The sequence below is a fragment of the Primulina tabacum genome, chromosome 18 (assembly GCF_025594145.1).
Source record: "Primulina tabacum isolate GXHZ01 chromosome 18, ASM2559414v2, whole genome shotgun sequence".
Classification (NCBI taxonomy): domain Eukaryota; kingdom Viridiplantae; phylum Streptophyta; class Magnoliopsida; order Lamiales; family Gesneriaceae; genus Primulina; species Primulina tabacum.
Window position 1 is genome coordinate 23,374,825 of NC_134567.1, and position 22,200 is coordinate 23,397,024.

At 33.8% G+C, this 22,200-nt stretch overlaps 3 protein-coding genes and 1 pseudogene across 7 annotated transcripts; 3 read left to right on the forward strand and 1 right to left on the reverse strand.

Moving 5' to 3' along the window:
* Positions 1 to 1,702: 1,702 nt before the first annotated feature.
* Positions 1,703 to 4,839, reverse strand: LOC142532550 (glutamate-1-semialdehyde 2,1-aminomutase, chloroplastic-like). The gene is made up of 3 exons (XM_075638840.1): positions 4,521 to 4,839; positions 3,648 to 3,821; positions 1,703 to 2,972 (listed from the first exon to the last, which is right to left on the reverse strand). The coding sequence occupies exons 1-3, from the start codon at positions 4,707 to 4,709 to the stop codon at positions 1,905 to 1,907; spliced, it is 1,431 nt and encodes a 476-aa protein (XP_075494955.1). The 5' UTR covers positions 4,710 to 4,839; the 3' UTR covers positions 1,703 to 1,904.
* A 1,164-nt stretch (positions 4,840 to 6,003) lies between these two features.
* Positions 6,004 to 11,937, forward strand: LOC142532639 (synaptotagmin-2-like). 5 transcript variants are annotated; one of them, XM_075638967.1, is made up of 10 exons: positions 6,004 to 7,259; positions 8,002 to 8,243; positions 9,097 to 9,115; positions 9,323 to 9,528; positions 9,706 to 9,815; positions 9,912 to 10,010; positions 10,590 to 11,010; positions 11,093 to 11,200; positions 11,291 to 11,340; positions 11,521 to 11,937. In XM_075638967.1, exons 1-8 carry the CDS (start codon positions 6,484 to 6,486, stop codon positions 11,197 to 11,199), a joined length of 1,980 nt encoding a protein of 659 aa, XP_075495082.1. In that variant the 5' UTR covers positions 6,004 to 6,483; the 3' UTR covers position 11,200; positions 11,291 to 11,340; positions 11,521 to 11,937. The 5 variants fall into 5 exon arrangements, with proteins under 5 accessions (XP_075495082.1, XP_075495086.1, XP_075495085.1 ...); XM_075638971.1 differs by having other exon boundaries at positions 11,109 to 11,200; XM_075638970.1 differs by lacking the exon at positions 9,097 to 9,115 and having other exon boundaries at positions 8,002 to 8,262.
* Positions 11,938 to 13,459: 1,522 nt separating this feature from the next.
* LOC142533896 (uncharacterized) lies at positions 13,460 to 15,343 on the forward strand (annotated as a pseudogene).
* A 4,634-nt stretch (positions 15,344 to 19,977) lies between these two features.
* LOC142533515 (uncharacterized protein C24B11.05) lies at positions 19,978 to 22,110 on the forward strand. Its single transcript, XM_075640323.1, has 8 exons — positions 19,978 to 19,996; positions 20,137 to 20,197; positions 20,276 to 20,341; positions 20,456 to 20,553; positions 20,803 to 20,928; positions 21,326 to 21,562; positions 21,647 to 21,712; positions 21,805 to 22,110. The coding sequence occupies exons 2-8, from the start codon at positions 20,146 to 20,148 to the stop codon at positions 21,955 to 21,957; spliced, it is 798 nt and encodes a 265-aa protein (XP_075496438.1). The 5' UTR covers positions 19,978 to 19,996; positions 20,137 to 20,145; the 3' UTR covers positions 21,958 to 22,110.
* Positions 22,111 to 22,200: the final 90 nt, after the last annotated feature.

Consider the following 22,200-nt stretch of genomic DNA (forward strand, 5'->3'; position numbering starts at 1 on the left):
ACACTCATTTTTGTCCTCTAAATTACATATTTATATTTACCTATATAATTAGTCAAACTTTGGGATTGACCCATTAGTTTTAGTTCGATGTTGTGGAATTTTAGGTGGAATTTTAACTAAGTTAATTTTCTTCCAAATTGAAAATTGGTCAAATTTGATTTTATGTGAAGATGTTACAACCTAGTCAGAAATTTCTAGCTAAATTTTTACGTTGGGGTAAAATCGAACCAAAATAGCAAAAAATAATTTTTTCATAATCGAACCGGTAATCAAACTAATCTACCTTTAAATAATTGTTCAATAGGTCGAACCAAAATACTGTTATATTATATAAAATCATAAATAATATATTTAAATTGTAAAGGTGCTAAATATGTATATAAATGATAAATATTTTTATTTACCACGGTTTAATTAAATAAGCTCTAATACTACTAAAATAATATTTTTAACAAAATTTAAAATCCAAATAATCATATATATATATAATCAAAAATAAAATTTTAAAATTAAAAAATGTGAACTTCTCCAACTAGTTTTCAACCGGTTGTCCAGTTCAATATCGATACGATCAGTTTTGACTGTTTTAATCGCTCAAATGATTTTGGAAGTAGTTCAAACTAAACCTGTGACCGGTTCTCGATCGAACAAATCGATCAGGTTCTAAAAACATTGGCCAAAAGCTAAAAGTGAGCAGAACAATCCCTAAGTTTGACTAGTTATAATATTAGGAAAAAAAAACAGGTAAATTAGAATATCAGAATGATTTTTTCCGATTAAAAATTTAAACTAAATCTAATTTTTTATTAGTTATTTATTTACACTACATCATTAAGATCAAATAATGTAAGTAACTAATTTTGGTGTTAGTTATCTCATTTTTAAATTATAAAAATATCCCTTTCAAAATACAAAATCAACGATATTTATTTGAAAAAAATATCGTAATTCTAATGAAATTTTTATATAACATCATAGTCCAAAACTGATTAATCTTTTAGAAAAGCAACTTCATTTTCTTCATAAATGTCTTAAACTTTGAAGGTTTTAGTGAATAAATATTTTTATGATAAAATTGTTTAGTTTATATTCGATAAAGCAAGTAAATATTTTTTTTACACATGCACTTTGAATCTTTCCAAACAGTTATAACCATGAATACAGAGATATATACTCAATATAAAATAAAATATTTACAAACAATTTATTTTATTAAAATTAAACTACAATCCGATAATTCAATAAAAAAATTTAGAAAAAAAGTATTAGAATCTGATCAATTTGAGTTATTTGCTATGAAAAATCTAGAAAAGAAATGTCAATTTAGTCTTGTATGTAGATTTGTGTGTGACATTTATTCTATGTTTATTTGAATCAATTATAGTCCTACAATGATGTTATTTCATTCAATTTTAGTCACTTATTTTCAAAATCATGTAATTAAATGATTGATATTCTTGTTAAATGTTTAAAAATACGTAGTCAATTTTTTTTCTCAAGATACGCACGAATATTTGACAACGTAATTATAATTTTAACAATTATATCAACCATTTAGTTACATTATTTTGATGAGACAAACTCAAATTAATCAAAAAGAAATTTATGCAACTATAATTGATTCAACAAAATACATAAAACTAAAAAAATCACATACATATGACTAAAATTAACATTTTGTCAAAAATCTATGGACATCCTCTGAAAAACTCTACTAAAATTGAGGTCTTTTAAAAGTTCTCTGAAAAGATAGTAAACATAATGACATATTACAAGTGATCTACCGATCCGAGGTTTCAGAAACTGACTACTTGTCTCAACGCACATATAAATAGGCTACAAAAAACACATGCTCGCCATGTAACAGGCAAATTATGCGAAAACCACAGCAAAAAAACAAAAGATTACAAAGTCCGGAAAACCTCCTCCGCCGCGTCTATAGTTTGCTGAATATCCTCAGGAGTATGAGCCAAGCTGGTAAAACCGGCCTCAAACTGAGAAGGAGCCAAGTAGACACCTTGCTCCAGCATTCCTCGGTAAAACTTTGCAAATTTTGCAGTATCACTCTTCTTTGCATCATCGAAGTTAAAAACCAGGCCTTCTGTGAAAAAGAAACCAAACATCCCATTTATATACCCACCACAGATTGCATGACCGGCCTTCTTTCCGGCATTCAGGATACCTTGAATCAGTTCACCCGTGATCTTGTTCAAATACTCATACGTGCCTGGTTCTTTGAGGCGTTTAAGTGTGTGGATTCCAGCAGTCATTGCTAATGGGTTCCCACTTAGTGTTCCAGCCTGATACATTGGCCCTGCTGGGGCAACCATCTCCATGATCTCTCGCCTCCCTCCATAGGCACCAACTGGCAGGCCACCACCTATAATCTTTCCCAGTGTGGTCAAATCGGGAGTTATGCCAAAATATTCCTGAGCGCCACCATAGGATATACGGAAACCAGTCATAACTTCATCGAAAATGAGAAGAGTCCCATTATCTTTGGTGATCTTGCGCAAAGTGTCGAGAAAATCAAGTGTTGGTGGGATAAAGCCGGCATTTCCTACAACCGGTTCAAGGATAACAGCTGCTATTTCTCCTTTGTTTGATTCAAAAAGATTTTCAACCGTGGAGATGCTATTGTAAGGAGATGTTAATGTCCCAAAAGTAGCTGCCTTGGGAACACCGGGGGAATCAGGGAGTCCTAAGGTAGCAACCCCACTTCCTGCCTTAACGAGGAATGGGTCAGCATGGCCATGGTAGCAACCCTCAAACTTGATTATCTTTTCTCGGCCCGTAAATGCACGTGCCAATCGCAGTACACCCATACATGCTTCTGTGCCGGAGTTGACAAACCGAACCATTTCTATGCTTGGAACAGCAGAGATTACCATTTCCGCCAGGACATTTTCTAGGAGACATGGAGCACCAAAGCTGGTTCCTTTTTTCATTGTTTCAGCCAAGGCAGCCAGTACCTGCAGATTGTCAATATGCCAGTGTTACATCATGAATGCATAGCATTTTAATGTTTTTTATTGTCAAATAATTAAGCAGCTTCAACAGTGTAAATGGGAAAAGTGGGACGTCTTTAAGTGTGCTTTGAATCAAGATCATATCTACGATGGTCTAACACGGTGAAAATGAAATCACATTTTCAGACGATATTTACCCTCGGCCGCAATAAATTTCTAATCAGCATGTTCCAAAACTCGTAATCTAATGTCAGGAGAATAACATCCTAAGCAGCAGCAACAACAACAACAATCAAGTCTTTCTCCCACTTTATGTAGTCGACTGTATGAATTCTCCTTCGCCAGTGTGCTCTATCTCCTATTCCCATCTATATTTAGATAAATTTATCCTATTTTATAGTGGCTCGCCAAATAAGACTTTTTCTCGGTTATTGTACTTATTTTTCATGGTCTCACAAAAGACATTCTACGCATTGCAGAAAATTAGAAGAAACCTTTACATCCACCAATTCCAGAAACAAAGTTAGAAGGTTATTTCAAATTTTAGCGCCTACTTTCCATTTCCATTTAGAAAATAACTGAATACCACACATGTTCTTAAGAGGTTCTCATAACAGGCAATCAATTCTTCGCCATCTTTCTCAACATAGATATGAAGTGAATAGAAAAATAATAAACCTCATCGTCGGCATGCCCAATGATGGCTGGCCCCCACGATCCAACATAGTCAATGTACTCATTGCCATCTATATCCCACATGCGAGACCCCTTAACAGAGTCAATCACAATAGGCTGACCGCCAACTGATTTGAAAGCACGTACAGGGGAATTCACACCTCCAGGCATCAACTCCTGTTAATATTCAAAGTGCACATAATTTTTATCATATCTAATCAAACACATACTTCAATAAAAGTGTATATCATCCAAAAGCTTTACCCCTCCCCTTTCTATGAGCCCAAATTATTCCTAACTTGTTAAACTCCAGCATTCTTCGACTCAAGTTATTTGGGGAACAGATAAAGTATGTAAGTCGATCATTAATTTGACTCTTAAAACACTGAACCAATATATATTTGTTAGATATTGTAAAAGAAAGAGTAAAACAAGATAATTTTTTTTTCCCTTCTCCACCATCCAAATATGGAAGACACTGCCCAAATGCCAAAAGAAACTAAGATGAGCTGCATCGGCGTGGAATTGAAATCCATAGAAAACACGATCAAATCTGAACTCCTAACATTTTAAAAGGTCCCATTTCCGTGCTACAAAATGCACCGTTATCATTTGGTCGCAATTTTTACTTTACTCCAAGCGAGCCATTATTCACCCACACAACAATCCACATTATAAAAATTATCCCGTTAAAGATCTCTTTTACATAATAAATGGCAACATATTAAATTTAAACCAACATCTAATCCAGAAAATCATAAGCTCCCAGAAGTCGAAATGTGGCGCAATTGACTTTCATCCCACACGAGAATATGAACTCCAAACGCATAATCGAAGAATTCTTAAGGATCGAATCGCGGAACATTAAAAGAGTACCTTGGCGGCGTTGAAAGCCTCCTCCGATTTCTTGAGAGTGTAAGTTTTCTTGCTTTCCTCAACCACGGAAGATGATGAGAGCGCATTGACTCGGATGATCGAAGAAGACCGCTTATGGCGGCGGTGAATAGAGGTTTGACTCAATCTTGAAGGACATGATAGACCTACACCTACGATTGCAGCCGCCATACAGAACGGTGGTGGACTTTCCGGCCGTGGCGGCGGCGCAAATTTCCGATTCTGAAATGAAGCTACACAACACAATCTTACCCAAAGAAGACAAGAATAAAAGATAAGAGCAGATAGTCCTTTGTCTCCAATTGGTCACTCAATTCTTCCATGTAAAAATTTGGACAAAAAATTGAAAAAATAAAATTTTAAAAAAAATCATATGAGTTAAATTAATTTTTACATATATTTATATAATCATCATATTTATATAAATTTTCATTCATTTTATGAATGATTTTATTATTTCAAGATTTCAGAACATCTTACTCACATAATTCAGTATATTTTTTAATAATTTATATCTCGATTACAATCATATCATTCGAGATTCTCGATTGAGGTTCACGTTTTTCCTTGGAATCTTCCAAATCCTAATGCATTGATTGTCATTTTCGTACAACATATAAACAAACACCAAATCAAAATATTATCAATATCGAAATGGATTTTGGAAATGCAAATTTGAAATTCAATGGATATTCTGAGCATCTATATTCAAGTCCTAAGTGTTCATCTGTCTGAGTTGATAAATATGACACACTAACTTATAATCGTTCGAACGAAAAAATGATATCGTAGTTTAACCAAATATTTTTTATTTAAATCTTTCTTTTGTCGTGCATACATACACTTTAAGTTTCAAATATGTGATGATATGAAAACTTCAAACGTCATCTCACAATTTGTTATTGCAAGGGATAATAACAAAAAGATTGGATCCTTAAAACGATCTAACCCATAACACAAACATAGGAAGTATTGACATCAATCATCATCAGTATCAATATAATTTATACATAAACTCTTATGAAATCGTCTCACGGATCAATTTTATGAGACAAATATCTTATGTAATCCGATGAATATAAAAATACTATTTTTTATGTAAAAATTAATACTTTTCATTATAAATTTGAACCAAATTAATTCGTTTGCAGATAAACTCGTGAGACTGTCTCGGAAAAAACCTATTCAAGTTCATATAGTTCATAAGAAGATCATTGACCGATCGACTCATATTAACTTATAAATCAGACTACATTAATTTTATATATCAAACAATCATTTTTATTGCTGCTCATAGTATAAATAAAAAAATTGAATATAAGCATATAATTATTATATTAAATTCGTTTATATTTTTTGTCACTATATTACCCATTATATTAAATTCTTTTATATTTTATATAATATATTAAATATAATTATTATATATATAATTATATATATGATAATGAGTGTAAAACACGTGGTTTCAATAAAATTTACCCAGACGGTGGTGGGCTGGTCAGTTCTGATTCTCCGATCCATGAGCACAAAAAAATGAAGTCTGCGGCCGACCACATTTTCCACCAACCGTCCACGTCTTCCGCCCAGCTGTTCCTGCCCAATTACCATTTTTTGTTCGTTTCCCTATTTATTTTTTGTGTTTCCCAATTTTTCTTCCGAGTTCAAAGCCGGATTCAGCACGAACTTGTGATAACTCATACCAGTTTTTGCACATTATTTCTGTTCGATTTGTTTGGTGTGCTGAAGAACTTTCTCGATACCGGATTTGTGGAAACATCGCTAATTGTGTCATATTTCTAGCTGGAAGAGGAGGAATAAGGATTAAGGGTCGCGCAATAACTGGATGTTCTGAATTCATTCATGTTTCCCGATTACAGTAGCCACGTAGGAGTTGGAAATCGTTGTTGTTTCGAGGTTGTGATAATTGGGAACTCGTGATTTAATGGTTCTGCAGTCAGCTTCTGGTGTTTCACCCCTTAACTCCTGTGATTTCTCACAGAAAAGCCTCGTCTTGCCATCAATTTCCCAATCACACAGCAAGAGGCGAGAGAGAAGAGTTGTAATTAAAAATGTGAGATGGGTTCTCCTTCAAGCTCAAGCCTGCGTCAATGGCGGGAACGCCCAGCACCACCATTTGGGCTTGGCTGCCAGAAGAGGCGCCAATAACATCGTCTTGAAGCGATTTTCTGATGGCCGAGATTTAGATTATGCTTCTTTATCCAGGTTTGATGGCAGTAGTAACTACTATAATTCGACTTTTGGGCAAGATCCTATTGTAGATAAGTTGAGGAGTCAGCTGGGGGTGATTCACGCTATTCCCTCTCCAACTCAGATAAACAGTTCCATTTTTGGTCTGTTTGCCTTCTTCTTTTTTGTGGGAGTTGGTTTTGATAAGCTGTGGACCTCAAGAAAGAGGGATACTGGCAGCAAGCCGGAGAATCGGCTGCAGGTGCCGACTACCCTGTCGATGATTCTTCAGAAGGATTTGCAGAGGAAAGAGTCGGTAGAGTGGGTGAACATGGTGTTGGGGAAGCTTTGGAAAGTTTATAGGAGTGGTTTTGAGAATTGGATAATTGGTTTGCTGCAGCCAGTCATTGACAATCTCATGAAACCGGATTATGTGCGGAGGGTTGAGATCAAGCAGTTCTCATTGGGAGATGAACCATTGTCTGTTAGGAGCGTGGAGCGCCGGACTTCCCGTCGTGATAATGACTTGCAGTGAGTTTTATTTCTTTCAGTGTTGTGATTTCATCACTTGATTTTCATTTTATTTATATCATTGGCCAACGACCGAGGATGTGACTCAAGTAATAGCAGGCAACAAGAGAACATACAGCTCGATTGTTAGAACAAAGGTGTGATGTTTGGAATGGATTTTCAAGTTGTTGCAAATCCATCAGATAATGATGATATCAGATAAATGGTGATATCGCCGCTCTATGCAAATGCCAATAAAATTGTATGTCAAAATTCATTAACAGCGAGGGATCAAATGAACTGTGAAACACGGACCTTGAAAACATTCTTCACCTTGATTCTATATACAGAGGATCTATAGGCATTCCTTGTCTTTGTATAGAGATTTTATGTAATTCATGGAGTGGAAGATATTTTGAACGGATCAATTTTATCACCCAAGTTACAAGTTGCTATCTCAGAACATAATGCTTACTTTCCATAATAGTAATGCGAACCTCTTAATCATTTTCCAATAATTTGCTGCTGAGTTTGGTCATGTCTTTTTGGAATGCTTACTAGTCTTCTTACAGATTTTAAGATCTATCATCTGGGAACATTCACAAAATTATTATCTAGAGGCAGTCTCGATTGGAAAGAGTAGCGTTGCTACAATGCATTGTATTATCGATTTTTTCTCACCTACAAATGATGCTCTACAAGCAATTTATCGTAGTTCAGAGTTGTATGGAACTTAATAAATGATAATTTTCTTGCTACCAAGGTATCTGATAGGCCTCCGCTACACTGGTGGTGCACGTATGCTCTTGAGTGTGTCACTTAAGTTCGGCATAATTCCCGTTGTCGTGCCAGTTAGAGTGAAAGACTTTGACATTGATGGTGAACTGTGGGTCAAACTGCGATTGATTCCAACAGAGCCATGGGTGGGAGCTGTTTCTTGGGCTTTTGTTTCTCTCCCAAGAATAAAGTTCGAGTTGTCACCATTTCGCTTATTCAATCTAATGGGTATGCTCACACCTGTTTTGTTGGGTTCTCTTTATCAGGACATTAGATTAAAGTATCAAATTTACCATCTATTTTGTGCAAGGAAAGCTAAAAGTATCGGTGGAAAATATGAAAATGGAAAAAGCAAAGGAAAATGCTTGATAATTATTTTAATAAAGTAATCAAATGTAAATTGTGAGCTGACAACGCGCTACCAAGCTGCGCCACATACCTTCCCATGCCTCCTTATCCATATCTAGCTACTGACTATGGTACACAACTGTCAATAACAAAAAATATTGTTTCCAGATATCTCAATTCATCAGTTTCTTAAAGTGTCTCCTTTCAGTTGTTTTCTGCTCAATTAGTGCACCCTTTATAAAAAAATATTAGGTGTCGATACTGTGGAAAACATTAAGAGTAAAAGGAAAGCTTCTATCCTTGTCTCGATGTGATGATTAGCAACATATTGATAAGGAAGATGATTTCAATTTGTCATCTGTTAAGTCCTTTGGAATGCATGTCCCTTTTCTTTGTTAATTGAAATATTTATCACTTCAAAGCATTGCAAATTTAAATTTTCTGTTTTTTTTTGTTTGAAATGGAGCAGGAACCTCAGAAATCTCGAATCACATAAAAAATATGATGTTTGAAGGATTGTGTAGAATTGTTTTCTTAGTGCTGTGATGTTTCCTGAATCTAGCTAATATGTTGAGATTGATTTTTATCTGTTTTTATTCAATTATCACTTCTAGAATGCTCTCACACAATTCAGGTTAGCTACACAATTATTTGTTTTCATATATTCAGAGAATCCTACTGATTTTATTTTTATTATTATTTTGTTTATATTTCATGTGTGCCGGTGACACAGCAATTCCTATCCTCTCAATGTAAGTGTGATCTCCTGACTATTTCTTATATGTAGTGGACTTTGTCTTTGAACATATGACTGGATTCATCTTTTATTTTAATATATAAAAAACTTTCATTGGTCATATTATATTCTACTTTCTCACGTGATCTGTTGAGAATTTAAATCATATTTTACTTTCAATACAATATAACCCCGAGGCTGTTGGTTTATTATATTTCTTCAGGTTTTTGACGAAACTGCTCACTGTGGATTTGCCTCAGCTATTTGTGCGTCCAAAAAAGATTGTTCTTGATTTTGAGAAGGGAAAAGCTGTTGGGCCTGTTCCAAGTGATTCAACATCTGGAGAAATTAAAGAGAGAATTAATAACTTTGCTGGAGAATTGTCAGTGACTCTTCTAGATGCACGCAAACTCTCTTATATATTCTATGGTATAAATTTTACTTCTTTTACCATGTTCTACTTGGTATTTTAGCAGGGTATTTAGAGAGCACCAGTTCTTTTAAGACGCAATGTCAAGCTTATCTGCCACTGCTTCTGATTTACATAGATTTCTCCTGACATAGTACTTTGACTGTTTGACACAATTATCATCCTTTCATGTTCAGGCAAAACAGATCCATATGTAATTTTAAGATTGGGAGATCAAGTAATACGAAGTAAGAGAAACAGCCTAACCACTGTCATTGGACCTCCTGGAGAGCCAATTTGGAATCAAGTGAGTTTTTTTCAATTGTGAGGGTTTCTGAGCTCCAGTTTTCTCATGAATGGAGGTTTATACTGCTGCTAATCATAAATTTTTTTTACCTTATAGGATTTTCATATGTTAGTTACAAACCCTAGGAAAGAAAAACTAGGTATTGAAGTAAAGGACACGCTCGGAATCACGGATTTGACAGTCGGTACTGCAGAGGTAAGATATCTCAGACCTGCTAATACTGCTTGGAATTCTTTTTTTCTTTTTTTGGCTGCTTTCAGGAAGTTATTTTACATGTTTTTGTTGTTTTATTTCCATCCTCTTGAAATTTAAATGATTCCTTTCCTCAGAAAGTGGTAAGTTATTTAATATTATTCCATGTTTTGAGTTCTTCTATTTATATCTACTTCTTAAAAGTTCAAAAGAATATACAAGGTTTTTCCATTGAATCATGATATCATGGAAAAGGGGAAGTTGTCCAGCTTATCGGGAAAGGCCCCACTGATGGCTATCAATAAAATGCCAAGGCAGATTGCAGAGTGGTCCATTGAGAACCACAAGGGGCTGGATCTCTGCTGTAGCATTTTCCGCTTCTAACTGTCACTGGTTAAGCAGTATTTAATGAAAGAAGTCATCATCGTCAGTATGTTGTTAACGATTAACTGCCATGATCCCCAAACGAACTGTCTATGTGCGCTGAATTCATGTGTACTTTAATTATTTGAACTGTCAAAAACTCCTAATTACAGTATTACCTATAAACATTTGCAAATTTTTATGAAGAACTGTTTTCAGGTTGATCTTACTTCTCTGAAAGATACTGTTCCAGCAGACAGGATAGTGGTACTCCGAGGATGGGGCCTGTTTGGAAAGGGATCTGCTGGAGAAATTTTACTGCGATTGACATACAAAGCATATGTTGAGGATGATGAAGATGAAAGGCTCGAGAAAGTCTTCATAGATACAGGGGCATCGGACTACGAGTTTTCAGATTCTGATGAATCATATGCTGCGACGTCTGAGCTGCGTAAAGAATCTTTCATGGATGTTCTATCAGCATTAATGTTAAGTGAGGAATTTCAAGGGATAATGACATCTGAAACAGTAAATACCAAGTCTTCAGATGCTGGCACTGGTAGTGACACTCCAGACATGAATGGGCGTACTGTTGGATCCATCCCACAAAGTCCTGGAAGTAACACTGGCGGTTCTAGAGGTATACTTCTTCGAGTTTACGAATAAGTAGTGCTTATTTTTTAAATTTTGAGCGACCCGAAGTCTTTATAATTTTCAACTAGGAAAACTAATTTGCAGGATCTTTATTTTGGCTTGCTTTGATTACGAGTATTTCGGTCCTTATAGCTATCAACATGGGCAACTCAAGTGTATTCAATCCTTAATATGATGTGAGTCACACGATCTTGCTCAGGATGGACCACCATATGCTCTTATAATTATGTAAGAAATCCTAATTCTTGAGTTTGTTCATAATCCAGGAACCCACAACGAAAGCCCATTATTCGATCTTCAGATCATATTTTGATAGGTATGATGTTATTCATAAGAATAATATTGATTTTCATGTTCTTGTATATTCTTTTATTGCAAAATGATTGCATAAACTATGGGGATTTCATTCTATAGTGATGTTTCCTTTCTTTTGCTTTAGATTTACAATATTAGTTCCCCATCAATGTAATTTGACATGCACTAAATTGTTGCACAGGCTGGGAAAATTTGAGTCCAGCTGTCTCCCCGATGGTTGCGTCGAATAGATATGGATTAAACTTTCACCATACGAGGTTGTGAGAAGAATACAAGATGTTTACTTTAATCCTTCACTAGATCGACGTCACAAGAGAAATTTGTTCATTTCGGCTGCAAAATTTTGAGCTTTCCTCTTTTTCTCAAAAGGTGTCATCTGCTGTCTGTAATTAAACCTTGTGCAGCTTGGTTCCATTTTGATCGTTGAGCACCGCAGTAACTGGAAGCATGTTGATTTTGTAATTTGCTGTCACATTTAATTTTCAACTGTGGAGATGGCCGGAAAGATCCATTCGTTCCTATTTATTTTTTTACTTAATGTTTTGTATAGTTGGGTAAATAATGTATATTATAAATAAGAGTTGTTATTTACGCTCCATTTTGTTTTATCTAACATTCATTTCATATAGTCAAATTTATTCACAAATGAAGTGTAAATAACAAAAAATGGAGCATAAATATCAACTTTAATTATAAATATGGCTAATTGTTTTATGTAACATGTTTGGCCTATTTCGAGTTCAAGCTGCACGAGAAAAAAATAATGTCATTTTTTTTTCCCAAAAAAAAAAAACATATTCCTATTAAGAAAAAACACTCATTTATTCTTCTATGTGAAAAATTGATCCAAATGTTATATATCTTTGGTCTATTTTAAAAAATCTATACCATCCCTACTATAACACACTTAATTAGTGGTATTTTTTTTTAAAAATCATATTCTAATTTCATTCGGATATGTTATATTTTATCGACAAAAATTTGTTTGGTTTTTTATGCAATTATAATGCATGTTCTTCTTATTCTTATAACGTAGATATATTTAATCATGTTTTTCTATTTTATAACAATTTTATATTATGATTAAAGTTATTTGAATCATTTTTTGTCAATCAATACATATTCCTTAACACATATTGTATTCTTTATTCATTTTTTCGAATAATTAAATTTTACATAACATGTGTTCAAATTTTTTCTCTCCGAGATTGGATATATAAAATTGTTTGATTTATTTTCAATTATCACCGTGTTAAGTTGATATTATTTTAAAAAATTATATATGATTCTTATGGTTTTTCTATGTATATGTATATATATATAATGGTTATCTTTATTATTATAAATAATTATATGTTGTAGTGAATATTAAGTTGTCAATTAATAGATTTTTCTAATATTAATTATTCAATGAAAATGTTGAGAAACTGAGATGTATTTCAAAAAATAGAATATAGTTATTTATTGATTCTTGGTTCTCTTCATTCCTTCCTTTTTTCCATCTCTTTTTGTTTGAAATATGATTGTAAATCAAAATGCGTACTCACGAATAATTCGACTACGTCGAAGTGAACAACATTTTTTAAAAATAGAAATTATACAAGTAAAAATTTTAATTTATATTTTATATTTGCTATATAAATATGTATTCATTTTTCACACAATTTATTATTTTAGACACGATAAGATGTAATTCTATCATCTGATTTTAAATAAATGATTTGTCCGTTTAGTTTATGATGATTTATTATTTTTTCATTGAAATTGTTATTATTTTGAGACATAATTATCCAACACTTTTGGAAAGAAAAAATTTAAATAACATTATTTGATTTATAATGATGCATAACCTAAAATATAAGGTAACAAAATCAGTTTTGAGGTTATAGTATTTGTCATTTGTTTTGTAAAAGAATAATAATATGGAAATAACAGAATTTTTGGTGGAAAAATATTACGTTGGGACATGAAATAAATGAGAATCGTGTAAGTGTAATGTTGGACTGAAATTTTTTACCAAGAACAATGACGTATTGTCAATGATGGTGAAAGATGCAGATAAACCAAGTGAGACTTCGAAAAAGCAATAGAAAATCAAATGAAGTAAGATCCGAAGCGTGGACGACCCAAATAAACAAAATAAGAAGTTTTACTTCAAAATAACCTAGTGCTGTATCCATCTGAATGAGTAACACACCACTTATCTCACCATGAATTTGGATGCTTCTACTCAAGTTCAACCACAAGAACAACCACCAAAGTCCAAACGTCCAAAAATGTTGGCCACCACCTCCGATGACGAGGATAATTACGAGAATACCGCCGCATTTGCCGCTGGCGATGGTGAAAATCTTACCAAAACACCGAGGTTCAAGCGACGAAAAATCGCGATATTTTTTGCTTACTGCGGAGTGGGATACCAGGGGATGCAGAAAAATCCCGGAGCGAAAACCATAGAAGGCGAGCTCGAGGAAGCTCTGTACCATTCCGGTGCTGTTCCCGAAGCTGACCGGGGTCAGTACAAGCGGTTCGACTTTGCCAGGTCCGCCAGAACCGATAAGGGCGTCAGTGCAGTTGGTCAAGTAGTGTCTGGTTGATTCTATATCGATCCGCCCGGATTAGTCGAGAGATTGAACTCGCACCTGTCCACCCAGATTCGGATTTTTGGTTACAAACACACCAGTGCACCATGCCATCCTTCAGTGCTAAAAAGTTTTGCGATAAGCGCCTGTATGTTTACTTGATCCCTGTTTTTGCGCTCGATCCATCTTGTCATCGCGATAGAGAGAGTGTCCTTGCTAGCTTAGGGTCTGCGAATGAGCTCATTAAGTGTTTGGAGTGTTCGGAAAGAGGGCGGAAGGTCGCTGGGTTGATGGGAAAGCGGAATTCAGAGTTCAAATACGTATCTGAAGATGCCGCAGTTGGTTCAGGCACTTCGTCGAACAATGCATGTGCTTTATCAGAACATGATGTTGCCGCGAGTTCTGGAACTGATGTCAATGATTCTAATAAGTTTGACCTCGATAATTTGAATGCTAATGGTGTTACGAATTTAGAGAACAAGAGCAAGTTTTGTTATGGAGAGGAGGTGAAGGAAAGGTTTAATAGAATACTCATGAATTACAAGGGGAACACACAACTTCCATAACTTCACTTCAAAAATCAAAGCAGAGGACCCATCCGCCAAACGATACATTATGTCGTTCACAGCAAATACCACATTAAATGTTGATGGAATTGAATTTGTGAAATGCGAGGTTGTAGGCCAGAGCTTCATGCTTCATCAAATAAGCAAAATGATCGGTCTCGCAGTTGCGATCCGGAGTCGTTGTTGAAACCGTTTTTGAACAGTGAGCACACGATTCTTGAACCCCTATACACTTGGTTGAATTTTTTTTTTTTAACGACATTCTTGTGACGCTAACTTGCACTTTTAATGGGTTCAGGAAAGTTGACATAAATGCGTCCATGGCTCCTGAGGTTGGATTGTATCTTGACGAATGCTTCTTCACGTCTTATAACAAGAAATGGAAAGATAGTCACGAAGAGGTGTCATTGAAGGGCTATTCAGAGGAAGCTGAGAACTTCAAAATGACGTATATTTATCCACATATCGCGTCAACTGAGCACATGGATGGAGTTGTAGCCCTCTGGCTGCATTCTTTGAACTACCGCAACTTTCCTGACTTACAGGCTGGAGATAATACTTCAACCTCTGGAGATGGTGCGGGGAAATGATAAAAACACAGATTTAAAACATGGGGAAGTTGTTAGTTGACACAACCTGGCTATGTGAGTCAATTTATAGACATTTGTCTCCCATTTTCTTCCTCTTGGTTGCCAAGTAATTGTCTCTGGACCCGTGGTTGCTATTTGTTGTGTTGGAATGAATTAAATTATATGAGGACGCTGCTTTTTGACAATCTTAAGAACCTTTCAGATTGAATAGATTCTTGAAATTCATGGGTAGATTGTTCTTATGATGGGAATACATAAACCTTCCTCAGATATCGTTCGCCTGCGGATGCTTATTATTTGTTGTTATCTTTTTGGCAGTCCGTTTGGGTATTTGCACATATTATCTTCGACCTCAGATTTGTTTGGCCATGCATGTCCAAATGTCCGACTGTGCTTCTTGTGATGGTTCCTTGTCTTTCCCAAGTCAAGTATCATCAAAAAATCCCTAACTTTTAAGTTTTCTTGTTGAATGATTGTTATTTTTCCTTGCCATTAGGATTTAGGGTTTCGATTTTGATGATAAGGTATTTACAAAATAATTTTATATTCCTTAATATGATAAGACTTTTTTTATTTGAGCACTAAGTTAATCACATTTTGGTTTGAATGATTTTTAATTGGTTCATTTTATGGTCTAACATAGGGGAAGACATACTCTATTTTTATTGGACGTAAACCTAATGTTTACGAGTGTCGGGAAGAAACATGTAGTCAAATAAACAAATTCTGTGGCGCTACCCGCTATTTTTGTCGGAGCGGCAAAAACTTTTGTGAGGACAGTCTCACGGGTCGTATTTTGTGAGGCAAATTTTTTATTTGGGTCATCCATAAAAAAATATTACTTTTTTAGGCTAAGAATATTACTTTTTACTGTGAATATTGGTAGGGTTGACCTGTCTCACAGGTAAAGATTCGTGAGATCGTCACACAAGAGACCTACTCTATCGGAATAGGAACGAAACAATAAGAGCTTTTAACTCGTATATCGAGAAAACAATCACAATCAGTTGTTTCCTTTAAGTTCACGACTTAAAGCTTCAAGGTGTTCCAAATATATCTCGATCTCATGATTTTCCAGAATATGATTTCTAATATTCAGAACATCTTCAACAGTTTCCAGATATTAAACTTTTCCGACCTCCAAATTTGTGCCAATATTTCAAATAACTTCTTTCTTTAAATCCAACTTATTATTAAAATCCACATAATTCAATTAGTCCTAGCTTATCAATGTCAAAAAAGTCGAAATACTCAAAGCTTCCACAGATGCATTCGTTGTATTTACTACTCGGGACAGAGATGTTTCCAACAAATATGGAGTGTTTGATTTGAAAATATTTGAATCAAATAAATAGCAAGACCAAAACCAAAAGCCCATACATCAAAGGCCCACTAGGTCGAAGGGAATGTTCGGTAATTTTGAGAAATTGAGCCAAACCATGGTCGAACAATTTACGACACGATGATGTATAATCTTGGGGAAGCGAAGGAACCAACAAATGGCGGAATGAAGTTCAAAATCTGGACAACTCATCAATCAACACAAATTACATCAAAATACTCTCTGCAAATTTTAATCAATTATAGTTCATTTTAATGCACTTATTACTAGTTTTTATGATCTTAGTTTCCTTAACTTTAGCAAATCCTTCAGGTTTTATTTTCATTTCTAGTTATAAAACTGTTGATTCCAATTTATAATAGCAAAGTTAATTTTGTTGTCGTTATTGAATTTTTCATCTATTTCTTGAGTTAATTTTATCTCGATTCGAGATTCGCGTCGCTTGTTTCTTTAGAAATTGGATTTCACATATTTGACAAGTTTTCATGTCTGCACAAACATGTTGCATAGTAGGTCTCTTGTGAGACGGTCTCACAAATTTTTTTCTGTGAGACAGGTCAATCCTACTGATATTCACAATAAAAAAATAATATTTGAGCATAAAAATTAATATTTTTTTTCATGGATTACCCAAATAAGAGACACAAAATAAAACATGTGTGACCGTCTCACACAAATTTTTGCCCAGGTTGCAAAGATAATCCGAAGATAAGTGGGTTGGGTTTTGATTTATTTAGAACATCCTTTATTTTTTTCTTTAATTAAAAAATAGTAATATTTTTTATTCAATTTTAAATAAATAAACTAGTTTATTTTTGTCAATCATCAAAATTTAAATATGCAAACTTAAGATAAACTCGGTTTAAACCATAAATGGAGCATACAAGTTGGAAGCGAAATAGTTTACAAACGATTAAGTTCCAGTTTCACATTTAATTAGAAGCCAAAACTCAATTTTTAAACGGAGACAATCCATTTTAGAATTACGGAGTCAACTTGGATACGAAGGCACTAAAATTTTAAAACATAATCTATCTATATAAAATCTTGTTTATAAATAGAAGTGATTTTAATATTTAGATATATTAATTAAAAATAATTTTTGAAGGAAAAGTTAAAATATGTTAAAAATTGAAATTTGGACCTAACTTAATCTCAAAAGCTAGTTCGAGAGAGATGATTGTCAAAGTCCATATATACAACTTTCATGGATTTTATACAATCAATATGAGACAATTAACAAAATACAAACACATAAACTATATTTTATAGGCACCGAAAAATTGTTGTTTTATCCATTATTAGGAACAGAAAGTGTTGCTTGAAGGTCTGACAAAAAGTTGTTTTAAACATTTTAATAAGAGTTTATTTGTCTAGATATTAATTTTTTAAATAATAATTTTTATTATTAAAAAGTGTTTTTAAGTTTGGTTGCTTAAGTTAATAAAAAAAAAACACATGAATAATTCTAATATATTGGGGAAATTGAATTAAGTCATATAAGTTCTCTTTTTTTTTTGTCATGTAAAGTTTGGCCTTCATAAAGCGGCAAACTACATTAGGACTTCCCATAAAAATTCAAGACAAAACAAAAAAAAATGAAAAACCCCATATGCAAAATAAATCGAACTTAAAACCTTGTGTTTTTTTAAAATAAGACTTAAAACCATTTACAATTGAGTAAATATGCTTACATTTTTTTAACAAATGGATTGAATATTTTTATTTTTTAAAAATGAAAGATATATTAACTTATTATTATTCTTTTGGGGTTTTACGTTTTTTAGACTTTGCATGGGTCGGTGACTTAATATTTATTTTGTTTTGTCTTTTTTTTTATGGAAGCCACTAAACAAATATTCATTTGGTACATTTATTCTCTTACGTGATTCATACGACGAGAAAAAGAAATCTACGTGACATTCATTAAAATCCACCCTGGAAAATTTAAATTGGAAAAGATAAAAGAAAAAATCCTTTCATTATTTCAAAATGGAGAAAAAACTATATATCCACAAAACTATAGATTGTCTTTGTAAATTCCCTTTCAAATGGAAGGAAAAAGGAGATGTTGTTTTTATTTTTAACTTTTTAAAAAAAAAATAAAAGGAGATGTTGATTAAAGCCAAACAATCAACAATGGAATAGAATAATTAGTTATTATATTTTAATAATATACCTCAAATTGCACGTATCAAAGAATATATACCAATCCATACATATTCTTATCTAAAATCCTCTATTCCTATTTCTTTAGCCATCTGAAGAATCAAATCCCAAGTGGAAACAAACATGCCCTGACAGGTGTCCTCCATTTAATCTTTTATTGCTAAATCCACTGATTTCTTATCACCGTGCAATCAACACTTAATTTATTAATTACTGGTCCATTTTACAAATATTTATTGGAGCCAACGTTGATCGATATTTTACAAGAAATAGCCATTTTAATAGACTTTACAAATGTCTATGATTTTAATTTTGGGCTTTGTGTTCAATTGTTTGTTGCTCACCTAATTTTTTTATTTTTGAAAAAGATCAGAATTGTGTATATTGAGACGTATTGGTTTAGTTCGAATTCGATTTAGTAATTCGGTAATAAGTTTGTAACAAAATCATAAAAACAATTTTGTGGTTAGTTTTACGCAACTTGGAATTATGAGTTCTCGATTTTCAAGAAAAATCGAGAATATTTGTATATTCCATGATCGATATCACCTATATATCCCATTAGGTGCACCTTGACGTGAAACAGATGAAACCATTGTATTGATATTTGACAAAAGTAAAGTTGATCTCTTTCCCCCTCTGCCCTAGTGAAAATTTGAAGTACCAAGAATGAAAACGAAAATAATGAAATTAATCATAACTGAGTTCATTGAATGTGTGAAACTTAAAGCTCAAAAATTACAAAAACTTTTTTGTTTCAATCTCTTAGGATTCTGGAGGTTCACCTAATGTATGTGTGTTAATTGCATATTAGTATTCATGTTCGATGTTCATCCGGTACACATCCGAAAGCCGAAAAACATTGGAGGCATATTCCTCCTTATAGAAGACAACAATGATACTATTTTCTTAATTTTGTGTCTCAGTTTATGTGAATTAAGTAGCCAGAAAAAACTATAATCAGAATACGTCTCTTGTGATACGATCTCACGAATCTTTATCTGTGAGACGTATCAACCCTATCGATATTCACACTAAAAAGTAATGTTCTTAGCATAAAAAGTAATATTTTTTCATGGATAACTCAAATAAGAGATCTGTCTCACAAAATACGACCCGTGAGACGGTCTCACATTAATTTTTGCCCTATAATCTATATATGATCAATCGATTAACCAAATTGTGGAAGATTTGGTTTTTAAAAAACCAATTTCTTTTATTGAGAAACTGACAAGTAAAAGAATTGTCCTATTGACAAGATATGCCATTGGCCTCGGCATTTACATGGTACTTGTCATCTTTAATATATTCTAATTTGATGTCGGCATGGGAGTTCCCTTTACATCTAATCCCCCATTACTATAAATAAACCCCTCAAGCCTCGTAATGAAATCAAGCTTCAAATTAGGTATGTATACTATTTTTATTTCAATTAATTAATATTTTACTTTCTTCATTTTATGCAAGAATTATTAATTTCACGGAGTTCTTATATACATTGGTGATCATTAATTTCTATGACAAGAAATATGAAATTTGATTTTCTAGGAACTGAAAATGGAAGATAATAGAAAGTCCAGCGTTGCTAAATACGATTTTGCCCTATTTGGTGAGTAATTATCATACCTTAATATTTTTCTTGGTTTTTTTTATTACAAAAATAATGTAATTTCACTGTCTTTGTTAGATATGGATGACACTTTGTACCCCTTGAGCTTGGGAATCAACTTGGCTTGTAGGAAAAATATAGAAGGTATGAAATTTACTGTAAATCATCGCAAATTAATGGCGATTTTGTTAATGAAAACAGAGATTATGGGAAGATGTGATTACCCAGTGATTATGAATTTGTGATTAAATTTTGCAGAATACATGTTGCACCACCTGCATATTGAAGAAAGTGAGGTTCCAAGTATGTGCTTGGAGTTGTACAAAGAGCATGGTACAACAATGGCTGGGCTCAAGGTAGGATAAAATTGTGATATCATGCTTGTTTGTAATGGTTGGGCGAATTATTCCATGACATTGTATAGTTCCACGTGAAAATGACATAAAACAATTATCTGACATGTTATACAGCAATGAATTCGTTAATATATTTCGAAAAATTACTAAATAAAAAAAATTAGAGAAATATTAAAATTGATGTGAGATATGAAATTGTAGGAAACTTATGGGTGCTTTTTCTGATTTTATTTTCTTTTGTTGTTGCAGGAGATTGGATATGAATTCGATAACGATGAGTTTCATGCTTATGTCCATGGAAGATTACCCTATCATCTGCTGAAACCTGATCCACTTCTCAGGAATCTACTTCTTTCCATGCCCCAGAGAAAAATAGTATGTCAAATCCCACTACAAAGTGGAACATTTTATATATTTTTTTAGAAAATCAAATAATGGAAACAATTAGATCACTCCATTTGAGATGAAGCCTCAGAACAGGTTTATCATTATATATTACGAAAACCTCCAGTGTCTACAACACATTCAAATAACACTCGGCTGTGTATACAAATTTGACTCACACTATATAAGAGTGAACCAGGACCCATTTTTTTTAAAAAGGTAGCACCCTGGTCCGACTCGAAACCTAAAGAATCCCACCCCATAGATTGGCTCAGGTCACTCACTCACTATATCCTGCGCCATAGTCTTGGGGCACAGACAGGGTAACTTGGTTTCATAGGCCCGACCGACTACCGCTAATTGTTCCAATTTTTGGGTTTGGATGCAGATATTCACAAATGCGGACCAAGCACATGCAGCCCGAGTTCTTAGCAGGTTGGGATTGGAAGACTGTTTCCAAGGGGTCATATGTTTTGAAACTCTCAACCCTTCTGCCCAAGAGGGAAAAGATGCAATTCAAGTCGAGAATCAAGATTTCAGTTTGAAGCCTCGAATTCTATGCAAACCTTCTCTACAAGGAACTGAAGCAGCAATTCGCATTGCAAATGTTGATCCATGCAAAACGGTCAGTATCCAAATATAGCTCGTGAAATGTTGTTTTGCGTGTGATCAATTGAGGACGTGTGATAACTCACTTTTTCATTTACAGATATTCTTCGATGATAGCATTAGGAACATTGCCAGTGGAAAAGCAGCAGGGCTTCACACAGTAATAGTAAGCTCGAAAATTTACCAAGAATCTAATTAACCAAACTTCCTATCTTTATGAGAAAATATAGTCAATTTCTAATAAAATACAAAATGCAGGTGGGGAGATCAACATTAGTACCAGGTGCAGATTATGCCTTAAACAGCATACACAATCTAAGAGAAGCAATACCTGAAATATGGGAAGATGAAGGGGAGCATTTGGAGCAAGTAATCCAGCCTTCTGCAGTAGAAACTGTTGTACTAGCATAGACTACTAAAGCTTTTGACGTTTTAAAGTCACTACTGAAAAGATGCTTCAAAAATAGTTGACAACTTTTATGTGTTATAGTCGGCTACCTTAAAAGTAAAATGTAATGTTACTCGTGATAAATAAAATTCCACAAAAGATGAATTGGATTATGATGAGATTAATCAGTGCAACGCCTAGCTTAATTCTACATTGATATGCCTCAATCATTAGCATATATTGCCAGAAGTATATAATGATTAATG

Bases quoted from the DNA above. Each gene is read 5' to 3' on its own strand.
- LOC142532550 (XM_075638840.1), bottom strand. From the start codon at position 4,709: ATGGCGGCTGCAATCGTAGGTGTAGGTCTATCATGTCCTTCAAGATTG. The intron at 3,822-4,520 runs GTACTCTTTTAA...GAATATTAACAG, and splicing joins AGGCTTTCAACGCCGCCAAG to GAGTTGATGCCTGGAGGTGT. The intron at 2,973-3,647 runs GTTTATTATTTT...GACAATCTGCAG, and splicing joins TTGGGCATGCCGACGATGAG to GTACTGGCTGCCTTGGCTGA.
- LOC142532639 (XM_075638970.1), top strand. From the start codon at position 6,484: ATGGTTCTGCAGTCAGCTTCTGGTGTTTCACCCCTTAACTCCTGTGAT. The intron at 7,260-8,001 runs GTGAGTTTTATT...CTTGCTACCAAG, and splicing joins CGTCGTGATAATGACTTGCA to GTATCTGATAGGCCTCCGCT. The intron at 9,816-9,911 runs GTGAGTTTTTTT...TTTACCTTATAG, and splicing joins GAGAGCCAATTTGGAATCAA to GATTTTCATATGTTAGTTAC.
- LOC142533515 (XM_075640323.1), top strand. From the start codon at position 20,146: ATGGAAGATAATAGAAAGTCCAGCGTTGCTAAATACGATTTTGCCCTA. The intron at 20,342-20,455 runs GTATGAAATTTA...TAAATTTTGCAG, and splicing joins TTGTAGGAAAAATATAGAAG to AATACATGTTGCACCACCTG. The intron at 20,554-20,802 runs GTAGGATAAAAT...TTGTTGTTGCAG, and splicing joins CAACAATGGCTGGGCTCAAG to GAGATTGGATATGAATTCGA.